Source organism: Acanthaster planci, linkage group LG05 (assembly GCF_054643075.1).
Source record: "Acanthaster planci isolate LZ-2023a linkage group LG05, COTS_SCS, whole genome shotgun sequence".
Taxonomy (NCBI): domain Eukaryota; kingdom Metazoa; phylum Echinodermata; class Asteroidea; order Valvatida; family Acanthasteridae; genus Acanthaster; species Acanthaster planci.
In genome coordinates, this window is record NC_141781.1 from 8,992,100 (window position 1) to 9,009,665 (window position 17,566).

Here is a 17,566-nt window from a genome sequence, read left to right on the forward strand (position 1 = left end):
TAGCCTGCCGGAGATTATTCAGAGATTTTAAATGGGGAGGTACCCGTAACTATACGGAGGAATAAGAACATGCATTGTGAGAGTGTCTAACCATGGGGGAAGAAAATCCTTTGTGGTGTCCGTACAATTTAATTGGTTACTAGAGCTCATCGAGCTCAGTGTTCTGACCTGAAAAATCAGAATTTCTGTCATTAAATTTGTGTCAGTTGTTTGTCTTTGGTATTAAAATGAAGTCAGTAAGTCTCTTCTCTCATAATTTTAATAAATTATGAAGCTTCGTTATTTGAACGGACTGCTTTAAATCACGTTGTTTCCTTTCTCGCCTCTAGATCATTCTGTTAAACTCTGTTGACTGTCAGGTAACAACGAATCGAATGACTTTTGCCACGCTGACTGGTCACTGATATTCTGTCTGGAGAAGCTTCTGAATTTGTGTGTGTATTCTACAAGCTGATTCTGGCCTTCACTCCATAGCTCCGTTGTTTTGGGTACACGACCTTGGAAGTGGCCAAGGCTAGGTAGATGTGTCGGTCATGGGTGGCTTTAATTTGTTTAGTTAGGGCATTGGGGTGCTTGGTATACTATTCTCTTCAATGTCAGCAGCATTCTTTTTAAAACTTGAACAAGGAAAATCTTCAAATTTTCTTTATTATATACTGCAGTATCAGATCACTCCTGTTGATGAATTAGACGCCTAGGCGCACCCCAATTAACCAGATGGAAGCACCTTGCAGGTCTGGAAATTGGAGAGAGGTATTGAACGCGCTTGTTCCAAGCAGCGTAGTCGCCAGTTTCAAATTGCTGCACAAACTACATGTAATATCCCTGTCCCGCCCCTGTCCATCTTACGCCCTGACATATAACACATCTAAAGTCGGACCACCTTCTGAATACAATCAGCAGACAAGCAAAATGAACATGGAGTTTTCCAATTACAGTCATTTATTCCACTGCCTGTCGATACAGATTCTGTGCACACACCAACGCTATAACACGGACAGATCCTGTTAAATGGTCTCTTTTGACATTCTGAAAATGGGCTGAAGGGGTCACTGACAGTTCAAAGAGCTTTACAAATGTACCGTCCCTTCTGGGAACCGGGGTTCTTTTTAAGCTTTGTCCTTATACATCTCAATATAAAATTGCATTATACATAATTTTGTATGTACCAAATTTATACAAACAAGTTTCACTTTCCTTCTTTTGTAGCAAAGTCGTTTACCGGTATTGATTGTTTTAAGTGATTCACTCACTGCAAGTCAACTTAAACGTTCAATTTAAGAGGCGTGGTTTACCCCACAATTTTCGTTGCTATTTACGTTTGTTCACATGATTAAAATATAAATAAAACGCGAGAAACAGTGCTCAGTGAATATTCATGTTGTTCAGTGCAACATTGATTTAACACAATGCTATAAAGGGAAATGGTTCTTGACAACAGCGCCCTCGCATAAAAAGCATGCAGTTACAAATTCCTGATTCAACAGAATAAAAAAGGAGAAAAATAAATGAACAAATTACTGACTAACGAAGTACAAAGTAGAGAGCAACACTAATACGATCATCAATGGCACAGTTGTACGATCGAGTCCAGGATGAAATCGTATCAATTCCATACAGACTCGACTCATGGCGCTCTACTCTTTGGTGTAGCAAAAGCCTCAGACACGTTTCCATCAAACAAGGGGGCCGGGGTGAAAAAATACTCTAGGCCAAAATATACATATATTTAGTTCTCAACTACATCTATACATAATAACTAAAGGGGGGGGGGAACTTACGGGTGCGTGTGCAATGTTTCCAATGCCACAATAAATTCTAAGCCTCTTGCGAAGGAATAGATCTCTACGAAATAACTCTGAAAAACCCTACTTTTTGGCAAATTGAAGCATTAAATAAACTTATAATGGTCCCTGATTTTCCGAATACACATAATGTGATCTCATTACCGTTACAGAATGAAGCAAAGATAAAACGAAAAACTGAAAGAAGTATCAATATTTTACTTTAAAATACTTCAGGCAATGAAGTCAACATTTCTATTTATTAGTAAACAACAAAAAGTTTCATCCTTTATTCCAAGTCCAAGGATGGATTCACACCGGGGAGATGTTAAACTTTTTTAGAGTTTTGGATTTTTTTGCCCTGCTCGACGTGTATTATAACACTGTATACTCAGTCACTCAATTAACTAAGATCTCCCTGGCGCAAATCCATCCTTGGAAATAGTTGTTCGCGGTACCCACTGCTACATCTGACTTGAACCAGCCAGCCAATATCTACAGGCTCGGTGGTCGAGTAGTTAAGACGTCTGCACTAAGCAGGAAGTTGTGGGTTCTAGTCCCACCCAAGTTCGCAAGTATGTGATTGGGATGAAGCAGCGTTTTTCATGAATGGCCAAGTCAATAACCAGAATGTCTGAAAATACGATCCGATGCATACCCCAATCAACTTCAATTTTGATGTATGAACAGAGAGATTTCTCTTTGGATAGGTCTGTGTGGGGATGGCACCATCACTGGACAGTTTCTTTGATGGCAATCTCAGTGGTGAATGTTACCTTGAGATTATCAATGACAAAATTGTACCGCGGCTATAGCAACACTTTGAACAGCACGGTGGAATGTTTCGCCGCTTATGGTAGGCCCTGGACAGGGCTCCAGCTCATCGTCGGATCATCGTGAGGGAAAGGCTACAAGAGATGTTCAACACTAGAGTAATTGCGATCAACCATGAGATTGAGTGGCCACCAAGATTCCCTGACCTCAACCCCTCTGATTTCTTTTTGTGGGGACAACTTAAAAACCAAGTTTACAAGTCGCCACCTCAAGACATCAATGACCTACGTGCCAGAATCGTCGCTGCAGTTGATACCTTAAGAGGACGGAGAGAGGTAATCAGGAATGCATTGAGAGCGATGAGAACCGGAGCTGAATCTTGTGTTAAAAGGAATGGGGGGGGGCATGTCGAAGGACAATGGGGTTAGGTCGAGACAGGCATAAGCATCCAAATGTTAAATCACTGAATAAAAATTGGGTGAAGGACATACTGGTCTTTTTTCTCTTTTTAGGTATGAAAACTGTCAGAGACTATGGTGAATGTGGTGCAAGACCAGTTCTGACATGGTTGATTGAACAGCTTTGTGCTTCGTCGTCTGTGACGCTAAACTAGATTTTGTGGTGTCATAAGAAAAAGGACGTCATTAGTTAATAAATCGTGGTTGCTAATTTCCAAAATATTGACCCATGTCCAAGAAATGAAGAAATGAATCTCGATTTCCTTGTATTTTTGGGGGGGGGCTAGAAAATTTTTGAAAATGTTGCCATTGATGAGGAAAGGTTGGGGAAGTGGAGAAACTGCTGGATAGTTTTGAACAAGGATTGGGGAGAACCGCTTCATCATAAACATTTATTAAAATGAAATAAAACTGCATTTTGAAAAGCACATCTTGGGGATAACCTTAGGTTTAAGACCCTGTGCAAATTTTTTCTGTTGTATACTTCTGCTCTACGCTATAAATACAAATGTAAAATATATACTCCATCCAGAAAAGGCTATATCTACTTGCTCTGAAAACATCTCTTTGAAATCGTCATTAATGACACAGAGGAAAATAAACATACAAAAGCAAGCCCGCTTGGCTTCACATAAATTGAGAAAAACAAATGAACATGAGCTGTGGTCCACGATTTCAGTGTGTCCGTCTTGCTTTCAAAACATGTTTTCTGATCTTCCGAATTTTCGGAACAAAGGTATCGGTGCATTTTACATTTGCTCTGCTCCAACTGTATAGAAAAATAAATTCTTGCCATAGATATCCGATTCTCAGTTGTATGTTTCATACTTTTTATTTTCATATCTGATTTTAATTTTGATTCTGTTTTTGGTTTCATCTCTTCATCCTTCAAGTAACCACACTATACTTCTTACTTGTGTGGAATGATATGTAGTTTTAGCCCTGTGATGCAGCGGACCCAAATGGGGAATGTGCAGATTTACAAAGCTAAATGTTTATGCTTACAATACACCCAAAGTCTCAGAGCTGATTTTACATTGTGCAAATGGCTCTTTCACCCAAACTGGGCTCAATCTTCCAATTTCAATAGGATTTTAGACACACCCTCGTGAGTTTAGGGTTAATCCTTTGATGTTTGTATCCTGCAACACCCAAACCTTTTTGGTTTTTTACAATACTGCTGACTCATGATAAGCATCATCGTATCTCCAACCCTGGTCACTCCACTACGTGTCATCACAATCGTCTTGGCTGCCTGCTGATGAGGTCACCCCTTCGTCAAACAACGGTGGCGCGGAATCCTGGAGTACTTGTAGCGACTGATGCACCTGATATCAGCAAAGAGCAATAAAAAAGGAAACAGGTGTCTCATGGCAGTAGTTGGATGTGGAACAAACCACTTGTCTGCAGTAAAGTCACATGACCTTTAGTGGATATCAACCCCATAGCAAAGTGTGCTTTAAGTGTTGTTTACCAAAAACAAAAGCTAATTGTCAGTATAGTGCTCAGCATATCAGTAATCTGAGTACTTTTATCGACCGGTGGCTTTCTTTCTGGTAAATGACACCTGACACACTTAGCTGTGCGAGGATGCTTTGTTTGTTTAATACCCAATAGTGGTCACGTGACTTGGTGATGGGTGCAATCGGTCTATACCATGGGTCACATTCACCAGTGTGCATGACAGGAGCCACAGGATCAGTGATCATGGCTTCGTTTCTGGCCTCAGCTTCAGGGGATTTGTTGGGCATCCAGCAAACACAGGTCGGTATTCTGTTTCATTGACATCATATCCTTTACACACTGACAGGTTCTGTATCGTTCTTCAGTCAAACGGTCTGAACTCTAGAAACTGTTGGTGAGCATCCTGGTACACAGGGCTCATGGAAACAACTCATAAATAGACTGAGTGCAGGACAGCACCAAACCAGATGCACCAAGGGCCAACCTCATCGACGAATGGGGCAGTGCATATGATTTTATACAGTTTTGTGCACATTTGTTTCAAAGTTGATTCTACATACTCTACTGATTTATGCTTTAAAAAGTTTGGCACGGGTGGACCAATTCTGCCCCCCCTCCAAAAAATGAAGAATCAAACATGCAACATGCCAACACTTGGGCTTCAATACACATTTATGAAAGGGCCTACCAGTGGCTGACAATGTCGTTGTGATCAAAAGAATCTAATGTGCATGTCTTTCCTCGGTAGTCCTTACCCGTGCAAGAGTCCTGAGGTTATCAGCAATTGTCTGCCACATCTTTGAGATAAGCTGGCTGTGGGCAGCTTGTTGAGACCACCATAAGCTACTCCACCTGCCAAGTAACATCGGCAGAACAATGTTCTTAACAGTGTTTTTCACAGCAAAACAAAATCAACATCTAGTGCCCTGGAAACCGCATTCTCATTTAAAGTCTTAGTATTTGGCTAGTTGAGAGAGACTGGCGTCCTGCTTGGAATTGAAAATTTCAAGACATAACTTCAGAAGGTTTTAGAATCTAGACACTTCCACGGTACTCAAACCCACAGCAAAATTCTATCATCCGTCACAGACTAAATGGTGCCTGCTCCTTCATTGGAATCCAGGCAACCAGATTTAGTTGAGCCATGGTCAAGTGTCTTGGTTAAGCATTTGAATCTGACATAACAACCCTGTAAATCTTTCACAGGCTTCAGACATGCTTTGGTACTTGACATCTGGTTTGTAATTCTAGGAAGTCGTTTCAGTCCATTACAAGTCAGATCACATCCAATTGACAAAGCCAAATAACAAAGGAATGTGAAAAGCTTATTTGAATAACTCGGGACTTGACTTCAGAAAAGACAACATGTGATTCAATTCCATTGGAGTCAAAGTTGACATTGATGCCAGATCAACCTTCTAACTTTGAGTACCATGCCACCTCCAGCAAATGACATTCACCATTCTTTTAACAAAGCTCTGTTCGACTACTCACTCGCTGAGTGTCTGTGTGTATTGCAGTGACTGAGGTTTATAGTCTAGTTGAGGCTGTAGCCTTGCAATTCGGTAGGTCAGGATCACAGCTGACACAGTCAAGCAAATAATTCTGCAAAGAGGGCAGTTGGTACATTGACGGATAAATTTTATCACTTGGTGCAGCAAGTAACGACAGGAAGCGTGATAGTGTGACTGTGAGACACTACTTAAGCTCATAATAGCCTACAGAAGTGACTCCCGTAAATTTTTCATCACTAATGCTTGTCCGGTTTGGAGTTATGTCATACATCCAGCACATTTCAAGGTCACCATCACAAACTTGTGATCATGAGTAAAACAGTCTGTAAGCTTGGGCAATAAATTCTACTCACAAACAAGCGGTCAAGAGGAGGAAAAACTGTGCTGGTGTCATGGCCCTGAGTAACTTGAGCAACCTCTCCAGTGATTTGAACACGCTCATGGCAAACAGTACTGCAAGACAAAAACAGGTGCATTAAATTCTAACTTTCTAATAGCCGAAGTAAGCCTTCATCATACTGATGGTATTTCATTATTAGAAACATCAGCATATTACGAGGAATAAAATGAAGCACACAAGTCAAAGCTGTCCGTTACACATCACAATTAAAATCATTAATGAAGGATGCTAGGAGAAGTGCACTAGTACCATGTCAATTACGACATCAGATTAACTTGGAAAAATGACTTGGAACTTGTGAGCTAATGTGATTCGACAAAAAAATGACTTGGCGGTGACACTGTGGCAGGTTGCAAAGCTCTGGACAAACAGGAAAAGCACTTGGCGGAGCAAACCCTGCAAATAACATGGGTCAGCTGCAGGTGAAGTCCAGACTCCAGTCCATCACAAGTCTTTCCACAAGTCCAGTTGAAAGTCCTTTCATGAGACCAGTGACCGGTAACCGGGTGAGCAATGAATGATAACGGAATTCAATAGCTTGTGACTTGGCGTAAGACTGAATGACTTGTGATTGACTTTACTTCAAGGACTTGAGATCAATGAGATTCAAAATTACGACTGGCAGGATAGAATATGACGACGTTTGCTGAAGCATGCACTCGGTGACTTACATTTACACAAATGTTGAGAGCTTCCTACGGCAAACGTGGAGTTACAATCAGCCAGAGAGGCGGTTTGGTTGTGGCTGCATGCCTGGCTACTGTTGACATCATGTTCTCTTTCTGTTTGGCACAGCACCAGAGGAAAAGCAAAAAATGGTGCATTGTAAATTTGAAGAGATGCAAGAGAAACTGTTCCCGGCCAAAAATTGCTTGGTTTAGTTGATAAGGAAATGCCCACAACTTCAAAAGAAAGACAAAATTTTGAAAGAATGCCAAAAGATTACTTGAAAATTAGTAAAAGTCACAAACATACTACATATTTCAGTATTGCCAGGATAACCCAAGTACACTAGGTTCAAATCCCTATGGGGGCATCCAAGTAGCTTCAACGGGTTGACACATGGGTATCCCTAGGTCACTGTTGCCCTGTGGAAGCTACTCCAACGTGAACGCACTCTACGCAAGCTTGCAAACGGTCTGCTCAATATCTTCACATGTTCAAGTTCGCTTTCAAGCCTCAGGAATGCAGCCCAATCACCAGCTTCAAGCATGGGGGCCACAGTGCCAACTTGGGGGCACATCATCACCATAACACTAGACGATTTTAATGCTTATGGTTTTTGCCGATGGGGGCCCAGCGGCTTGCTGGGGGGGGGGGATGGGGCTCGCCCCCTCTACCCTCTTCCCCTCCCCCCTTGGCAACAAGCCAGGGGCCAATTTCATAGAGCTGCTTAAGCACAAAAAACCTTGCTTAATAAACAAAGGCTACAGCTCAAAATCTAGGTGATTGTCATGCTAACCAAAAGACAGGTAAATACAATTCCAAAACAATATACATCACAAGAAGTTTTGGCTGGTAATGTGATTTGTCAAGCAAGGTTTTTCACGCTTAAACAAATTTTTCGCTTAAGCAGCACTATGAAATTGGCCCCTAGAAATTAGAAAAGTGAGTTTTGCTTACCAGGACCATCTTGACTTGTATCATCATCTTCGTCATCAAAGCCATCCTCTTCACACTGTAGTCTCTGTTCCAGCAGTTGGGAATTCCCATCCTGTTAACAAAACCACAGTGTTAACCACTACCAGCCGGGGACTCCGAAATCGGAGCCGTATGGTTTATATGCGTGGCCGGGGTCTCCGAACTCGGACAAAGGAAACAGGGCCCTGTCACAAAAGACCGTACTCCAAACAAAAGACCAGGCTGCTGGGCATTACCGGCATTTTTCACTCTCAGAAGTGGTGATAATCCAGCGTTATTTTGAAACTGTATACCAGGGTTTGGGGCACTGAGAGCAGGCGGATTACCACTGGGGACAAAAGCGTTCCACCACCGCAGCGATGAGCCACACAGCACCGCTGCACGCTAATCTGGCCCCTATTGAAAAGAGGTCAGCAGTGCACTGAGCCAGGTTCATGAACAAAAGACAGTTGTGTAACACCGCACAATCTGGGCTCTGTTTACAAGGCTGCAGGCCTGGCTGAAATACTCGGGCATCAATGAAGGTCACCTGTCAACTTAGAGTAATGCCTACAGATTACTTTGTGCGGCTATAAACGACCGTTAAATGGAATGATGAATTTTTGAAGGATTTTGAAAACGGAAAAAATGAAAGTCATGCCGGCCCAGCATCATCAACGTTGAAAAATGCCCCGGCATGAAGTGGCTAAGCAACAGTGGGTAGTTCTGTTGCCTGGATAAGTGTAAACAAATTGGCTCTTCAGTGGCAGAAAATAATGTGTTTGTCATATTATGGCATTTTGACATTACTTCTTCAAGACTTGGATCAACTGAAGAAAAAAAAATTGAAAAAGGTCAGCTTTTTAAGGAACAGATTCTGCTATTAAAGAAAATTCTAGCCATTCATGGACATGAAATAACGAGGGAAGGGGTTGGTTTGAAGTTGAGCTTGAAAATAATTCTGTAGTGAGATGTCCCCGAGATACCCTGTGGAGTTATAATGAAACTATACACTGCAGGATCCATTCCTATGCATGGTACATGTATGTGCAGAATACAAACCGATACCTACCTCCAAGCACTGGACAACATCTGAATCATCTAGAGGCAGAATCCCACTGCAATCATTACTAGTACAAGATGATGATACCTCCTATCAAAGCACACAGACAAATAGACATGACTGATGAGTGCCTAGTGGTGTGGTTGGGTCCACTGCAAGCCCTTTCACAATAACCAGTCACAAGTGACAAGGTGGCAGTCATAAAAGAAAGCTTTTATCAGAGTTTGTTTTGAAGAGCTTGAGACTTGGCTTTAGGCCAAGTGACTTGTGAAGGACATGCAGGGACTTGTGATGAACTTGACTGCAGTACTGTGAGTGTAAATTCAACAGGGTGGCTAACACCACATGGAAGGCTTTCGGGGATGCAGGAATTCTGTGGCGTAATCAACTGGATATGGCTGACAGGAACACGTATGCCGACGGGAAGTGGCTGCAGCCAGTACCCAGTGACTTTCCATAGGTATATGTGTGATTTCCAGCCGTAGCCATGACATTCAGCTGCAGCCTGGTCTCCCTGTCTATAGACCGATCCAGTGGGCCACCCTGCACGTGGGCATTTGGCACATGTTCTTTACTGATGCCACATTACATGTTCCAGCCGTACATGCATGTGGGACTTTTGTGTACCCGTGTCGGACATCAATCACGAGTGATGTGATTGGTCAGAAAACAACGGGGCAGGGCTTAATGGATCGGTCTATAGGCTCCGTGCTAGAATGGTTCTGCAGCTCTATACTCAAAGTAGCCATGTGAGAGTACATTGTTGGTATGCCTGTTACAGTAGTTTGTTGGTCTATACCACTCTCCTCTCATCCTCTCCTCTTAATGAATTTAATACTTAAAAATGGCCTAAAAATTCTTTCCATTATTAGCCACTACCTCTTAGTACGATCTACGTGAAGATGGCATTTCATTGAAAAAGATGACAAGGGAGCAGCACATAGCAGGCCATACCAAGCTTTGTCAGCCTTAAAAAAAAATCTTCCTTCCATATGACTGACAGGATTTTACCCATGGCAACTCCACTATAGTTAACAGAGCATGTTTGGAGTAGTGAGTATTGTACAGAACACTCTAGTTGACATTTAAAACTCTTTTTTTCTCAACCACACTGCAATGCCTCCATGTAATTACATCTGCATTTCCCTACAATCCAGCACCAGTTTACCCATGGGAGAGCAATTAGATTAGTGCGTTCAGTCCATGGAAGGAACATATTGAGACTAAATTCTTCAGCCAAACTCACTTTACAAACGAGGCAGATCTGAAGTGAAAGCAAAAAAAATATCCAAAAATAAAATTCTGAGAAGCTCCTACTTTATCACAAGCCTAAGAGACTGTCTGTAGGCCAGAATTTGTCAGATGTCTGTAAGGTTCTCGTAGCAGTGAAACGAACAAATGATGCTTCTATCCTGATGATGACGAGACCTTGAATTTCTAATCCTGATGAAATAGGCTCTCATATTTACACTGGGGCATCCTACTGTTTAGACAATTGATCCTAATCCAATCAGTCTCATCCACTTCTGTGGACATAAATCACTAGCAGATGTCTGGCAGTGTAGAGGAAGGCCTACCTCTTCCAATTCAGTGGATGCCACGGCGTTCTTCCAGACCTTGATGAGCTGCATGTATGTGGATCGTCTTGATAACAGTGAGCCAAAGACATACTGCAAATACAGAACAGAAGAACAACAAAATCATGTCGATGCAAATGCAGACAAAATTGGCAAAGCGACATGGGCTAGTCACTCTCATAAAAACACAGAAATTTTAGTTTGAAGAAAGGCAGTCCAGTTTGCATGGCATATGCAAGTTTTAAACTATGTACCAAATCTTTTTTTTTTTTACGAATCCTCGAATTTGTTAAATCATGCGTAAAATTTATGAACGATTTTGTTTCTGCAATCATGAATCTACTATGCTATTTTATTTCCATTTCTAATCACCAGGAGATTCATGTGAATTTTGAAGCCTTTTTAAACCACTCTCATCAAAATGACAAAAATCTGGTATGATTGCTATGTCATGTTTTGAAAATATCGAAATATGTAACAAAAAGTGTGAGCTACGAGTTCATGTAAACCACTGACCAGAGTACCGTAGAGTGTACCTCAATGACGCCAATCATGCATGCAAGCGAGTGTTCAATATTAAGATCCCCAAGTGACTTTCTTTCAGAAAAAAGGTCTGATCTGATGACCAACTCCGTTATCTGGGGGATTGACGCAGATGCCGCCGTTTTCATCACGACTTCATTTCTGAATTCCAGGGCTGAACTGACAAAGCCTATGCCATTCATTTCATGGAGACTGCATTGGCATGGCAAAGAAAGCACAACCAAGACAGGCAGCACGCCTGTTCCAAACAGTGAAGCAGCAGTAGAAATCTCAATGGAATTTTCTCCAGAGAGGCATGATGTGAATACCGTTTTTTTCCCCTCCCTTGCCAATCTAACCCACATGTATGAAACACTGTATCACTTGGTGCTTTCCAAAAGCATACTCAGGTGGAACTCAAGCCCATTACATGTTGCTACCAAGAGCAGTTGTCTAAATAACCACTCAACAATCAAGCTTGATACATTCAACTGTATTTTCTAAGTTTCTGTAAATCCACAGCAGCATGAACTGTAGTCAGTAACTGTTGGCTGGAATCTGCACTGTGGTAATACAAATCAAGCAAGCGAAGGAGTTTTTTCTCCTAAGTTGTTAGAAAGCACTCAGTAAACAAAGTGTAACAAGCAACATTTGCAAAGAGCAAAACCAATTGGGTTCTTGTGGTACAATCGTGTCAATGTACATGTAGCTTACAAAACATTGTCTAACTACCGGTACAAGATCTACAAAATGGACACAATGCACAAGATCTGAGACGAACAAAACTCAACATACAAAATAGGGTTGTCTGAGGGGCGTGGCTAACTCGCAAATGGCAAGAGGTAAATTATTCAGTAGAAATCCCCCTCCCCCAAAAAAGTGTTAGCCATGTTGGCATTGCAAGGTTAGCACAAGATTCTAGACTAAGGTTAGCATAGCTTTCGTGCTGACTATTGTGACATAAAATATGTGGCAAGTCTGTCGTGTTTGAAGATATTTGAGAGGGAAGTCACCGCTGCCTTTTGAAATTTAAACTCATTATTGGTACCAAATTGTGTTCCACTTCACTGAGATTAACACCTCACTTAAATTGCAATACTGTTAAACATCAACTCTCTTCATGTGTACACCTGCTCTTCTTACTTACTCCAGACTTGTTAATCATTTCTGACTATTCTCAAATCAGTAACCCCAGGAGTGCCAATGATGGACCTAATGTCACTAGAAGATCCAGCACAGCTGAAACTTGAATCAAAATGGATTCAGGAAATGATCTTGATGAATGCAGATAAGAGCACTCAGGAAGCCATCAATATCAGCGGAAAAGGCCATTTATTTGTTGAACTTAACTGCAAGTTGCTTTTATCAGCAGCTTATCCATCTCTATAAGAAGGGGAAGGAGGGTACTACGAAAAAGCTGTCTGGCCAGGATTAAACATTTCCCCCCTTCTCTCCATGTAGGCTACCCTTTTTTCTTATTTCAGAATCTTTCCTGTCTTCAGACCAATGTCTAGTGCTTGATCAAAAACTTGTATCCCTAAAAACATAGAGATTAACTGTCCCTTAAGTTTTACAACTCACTGAAGTCAAATTTATACTTCTGAGCTGCCTTTAAGCTTTTGGATAGAAATCACACTTTAAAAATGAGGCTTAAATGTTGTTATTAAGATTATTACTATTTACATAAATTTTGCAAAAAGGGCATTGTGCCCCCAAAGCCTGAAGAAACCTTAAGCCGTACCTCCTTTACCTGGCATAACTCTCATTCTATTTCATTGCTACCCTGTAGAAGTAACCGTTTTAAAAATAACCCCATTCCATTTTCATTTTATTTATCAATTATTATCATTATCAATTTATTAAATTCATAATTAGAGAATCCACGCAGGCCATGTGGCTTACGGAATTCATGCAACAATAGAGGAACAAAACTCAGTTCAACCCGCCAAAGTAGGTTCGATCAATACTCGTTTAATCGTTTATTAGTTTTAATAATTATAATTGTGATATATATCATAAATGGTTTTGTGCTTGCTATATTTTGATATATTTTAATGTATTTTACATGTATTTTGATTATAATATGTAACATTCTTGAAATTTGGCTTGTTGGGCCATAAGAATGAAATAAACTAATGAATGAATGAAATGAATGAAAAACCTTGAGGAGAGAAGGCAATGTTCAGCGTTAGCGGCAGAGGAAAAACCAAGAATACTACGGGGGAACCCACATAATCAGGTAGGGACTGAAACACCATGTTTGCACGGGCAAGATTTGACTCCAGGGTCGCTGGAGTGTTTGCAACCACAACTAAATGATGGACATGCACAACTAACTATACGTAAAGTTTGCCATGGACATTTACTTACAACTTTGAATATTTGATGTCGCCGAGTAAAGAAATACACCGATATCATACTGCGTATTGGTTGGATCTTTTGAATAAAAATTCTTACAAATGGGTCATCGGTCATTAGGGAGACATTTTGTGGTATATTTTTCGACCCTAGGGAGACATCGGTCATTAGGGAGACATTTTGTGGTATATTTTTCGACCTTAGGGAGACATCGGTCATTAGGGAGACATTTCAATGTCTCCCCTCATGCTCCAGCTCCAAGAAGGAGGCCGAATTTTATCGTTCAAATTTTGAGAGATGATAGATAAGGGTCTAAATTGAAAACACACAAAGTTTGGTTCGGATCAGATAAGGGAATATTTAATTACGGGACAGTAAAGTTTGTGCACGTTCTTATGGGAGTGTCTCCAAAGTGACCCATTTTCGGTAATAAGAATCATTTTCCTCACGACATGAATGTGCAGTGATGTTTGCCATGGCAACGGAAAGCACATCTGATGTGACCCATCCCTGTGTTCATTTACCAGCCTTGTTCTCTGCTGTGCGTAGGAGGCTGTCATATATTGTGCCGGGTAATTTAATTGCGATGCTGGTTCTGTTTGCTCAATGTCACGGTACAGGCCTGCATGTTAGCGATCACTCAGGTAGGCGAATGCCAATGTACATGCATCAACCATGTATGGTCTTTCCTAACGAGGCTCATTTCACCATTCTGAGAAATCTCTTTCTGATTTTTTACAAGTCTTGCCCAGAGAGAGTGGGAAGTGCACTTTTTTTTGCAATAGCATCTCCAAAAGTGATGAAGCCAGGTTTGAGTGGCCCACAGTGCACCCAGATCCGGTCTGGTACGCTTACACATGAAGGTGCAGAGCCACGATTTTGTTTGCCTTTTGCAAATATGAACATTATCTCGTTTGGGTCAAATTACACGACCAAGGCTGTGAAGATGTTGCATGTAGTAAGATAATGCCCGACTGGGAGTGTTTTTTGTGACACAATTCACGCCGTATATCATTCATTTTAATCCTCCCGACTCAATCTAATTGCCACACCGATTTTATTTCTCTCAGAATCATGCCACTGGAGGTCACTCGGGAACAGCACCATCTGCGAATGAGAGGTCAGCTTAATCAGAGTGACCATATGCCAGCACACAAACACACTGAACATGTTCACGCTTGCCTGTTTTGTTCTCAAATGACCTTGCTTGTTTGAAATACCACACTGGCTCATTGTATTCTGCATCTTTCTCCTTTTCGCTATGCAACTGAAGTCCCGGTTTAGGTGTTTATTGTGAAATCTTTGACCTACATGTAACTCTCAATGGCCTTGACTACAACACTGCATGGCTGCAGACGAGTGTAAGCAGTGGCGCAGCTAGGATGTTACTGGTGCGGGCACAAGGGGGTACCGGCATCTTACGGGGAGGGGGGCACCAGCTTTCAATGGTGTGGTTTTTTAGGGGCAAGCTTTTGTTAGCTTTTTTCAATATCTATTCATCCATTTTTTTTCCGGTGGGGGGCACCTGGGAGGGGGGGTGCACTGGGAATCGGGGGGGGACACATGTCCCTCCAGGCCCCCCGTGGCTACCCCACTGAGTGTAAGCGAAGTCAGATCACAAAAGGGGATTAAGAGAGGTCTTCATAGTTCATTTGAATATGTTGTGACTCAAAATGCCACAGACTGATTTGTGATAAACTTGTAAGGAAATTTGACTGCTGGAAGCCAAATTTTACATGAACGTGTTACGTGTAAGACTTGTGTCTTTACTTTAAAGGAAACAGACCACGGCAGTAGAAGCACTTTGAATTTGCTTTGCCCAGAAAGTAAACAACTGAAAGTGTGCAGCATTCAAAGAGATGCAGCCTTCACAAGGTCACCTTTTCGTTCTCTGTCTGGATTCCAATGGCATTTGGGATAACAAAAGCCGTCCTCGCCTTGCTGATACTTGCAATAGAGGTCATCTTTATGGCCACCTAGATGGGAGGGAATAATTGACAGAGAAATTTGCAAACTCTCAGGAGAAACCAAGACTCCTTGCGCCTTTATTCCTTAATCATGAAAGCGTCACCACAAACAGGTATCTGTGTGCTGACGCCTGAAGAAAGCCCTAGGGGTGCATGTACACTGAAAGTCAAAGTGCACTGTTCACAGAAATTGCTATTTCATAACATCAAACTCAATGGGGTCAATGTTTTAAAAGATTTCACCAGGCTGTCAGAAAAACGTTTGGAGAATAATTGAGAGGTGGCAGAGGAGGAGAGAAGGGGAATTGGACTTTCCCTTCTGGCAAATTACATATATGTCTGTTAAATTTGGGCAAATAAAAAAGATTCCCCAATTAATTCACAAGTTTTGTTTAATATTTCCTTTAGGTGATTACAGATGCTGATGTTGTTTGAGACAATGGCCACTGATAAAACTGGCCTAGGAGTGAAAAAAATTCTCATGCAAAAATATACACAAGCAACGTTGAATTATCAGTACACTCCAGCTAATGCTCCAAATATATACACAGTTTCAACTGCATGTACAAAGTACAAAGAAAACAAGTGACAAAGAAAAACTTCGAAGCTTGCCCTGCAGCAACTGATTTTCAAGACATAAAATCCCTGTATGCAACACCCGAAATAGCCGAGATAAAAATGGAAATTCACAGAACCTGTGCATTATCTTGGAAGAGATTTCCGTCTTATCGTGGAAGGGATTTGAAACTTACCTGAGTTTCAAATGTGAAGATGTTTGAGTGGAAACAGATCCAATTTGGGGAGATGAACATCCTCCCGTGAAACATGATCTCTTTAACCAAGGCACACGAATATGCTAGAGAAAATGAGTACCAAAAAATGTAAGCAGGCAACTGATTTTGATCAACAACCTTCATTATCTGTAATATGTGGAGTACAGTATGTAAATAACCATCTGTTTGTGAGTTAACAATAACAGAACTGAACAACATAATCCACAACCTTGATGGATAAATTTGTAGCCTGCATCAAGCAGCCAATTACCCAACCTGACATTCAGCCAATAATGGTAGGTTTGGAGTGTAGTTGAGGCAATGTCACTTCAATTATTAACTTGCAGTTGAAGTGCCATATGCACGGCATTTGTGGAAAGATTATCATGCATTTTGATCCACTGCCTGCTGCAAAACCTGCCTTTACCAACTCATTTTTCCGGACTTATTTTATCTGTTTTTCTTTACTTACTGATTTTGGTAAACACTATCTCATTTTGACCAAAGATCGTAGAGTGCCGCGTAGCGGCACGAGATGGAGAACTCTGCCCAAAAGGTGTAATCACCATTGGCGCCATTTGAGCACGCAATACGCCTGCACAGTGCATGTTAATGCACAGGCTCAGGTGCACCAGGTGTACAATGTACATGCCTGCCGCAGCGCCTGCGCCTGTGCATTAACACGCACTGCGTATCGCTTGCTCAATTGGCGCCCATGCGATTACAACATTTTATGCATATTTATGGTGAAGTTCTCCACTTGCGCCACTGTGGCGCTACCCGATCTTTGATTTTGACCACAAGATGGTGGTAATACGTCTACATGTACTCTTTAGGAGTAATTTGAACCAATGAATCTACATGTACATATGGATCAGTAGATAACTAGCAATTTAGAAGAGGGGAGCCTGCTGAAATGAGTGGTTGGTTGAACATTGCACAGGTGCATTGCTCCTACTACTGAGATTCTCAGAAAGAGGCCTCCAACCATGAATATGGTAGTGGTACATCTAGGTAAAGGCATTCATGATCACAGTGGTGGACTGTGAACAGCGTTCGCTGCTCTCTTGTAAAGCACTGCACATGCGGCTTGTACTGCTTATGTTCAACATTCAAACGGGGGCCAGAGCAAGGGAGGGCGTGCCTGGACTTCAGCACAAATTGGTGTTTTCCCCACGCTATTGCCCATGCCTTCCTGTGGTACAGTCTTAGCAAGGTGCCTCCACAGCTAGCACATACATGAGTACATGTGTTCGATCCCAGCAATAAGTTAACACAATGTACCGGTAATG

At 41.6% G+C, this 17,566-nt stretch overlaps 1 protein-coding gene across 5 annotated transcripts in view; it reads right to left on the bottom strand.

Moving 5' to 3' along the window:
- Window positions 1-919: 919 nt before the first annotated feature.
- The window catches only part of LOC110987952 (uncharacterized), a 41,526-nt gene continuing 24,879 nt past the window's right edge, over window positions 920-17,566 (bottom strand). For all 5 annotated transcript variants that reach the window (XM_087136693.1, XM_087136695.1, XM_087136694.1 and 2 more), the window contains 10 exons: window positions 16,254-16,357; window positions 15,415-15,510; window positions 10,655-10,747; window positions 9,087-9,167; window positions 8,018-8,108; window positions 7,066-7,176; window positions 6,348-6,447; window positions 5,975-6,085; window positions 5,236-5,332; window positions 920-4,344 (listed from right to left, as the gene is read on the bottom strand). In XM_087136693.1, the coding sequence (XP_086992819.1) occupies window positions 4,243-4,344; window positions 5,236-5,332; window positions 5,975-6,085; window positions 6,348-6,447; window positions 7,066-7,176; window positions 8,018-8,108; window positions 9,087-9,167; window positions 10,655-10,747; window positions 15,415-15,510; window positions 16,254-16,357 (986 nt within the window). In that variant the 3' untranslated portion in view covers window positions 920-4,242. The remainder of the gene's footprint in view (window positions 4,345-5,235; window positions 5,333-5,974; window positions 6,086-6,347; window positions 6,448-7,065; window positions 7,177-8,017; window positions 8,109-9,086; window positions 9,168-10,654; window positions 10,748-15,414; window positions 15,511-16,253; window positions 16,358-17,566) is intronic.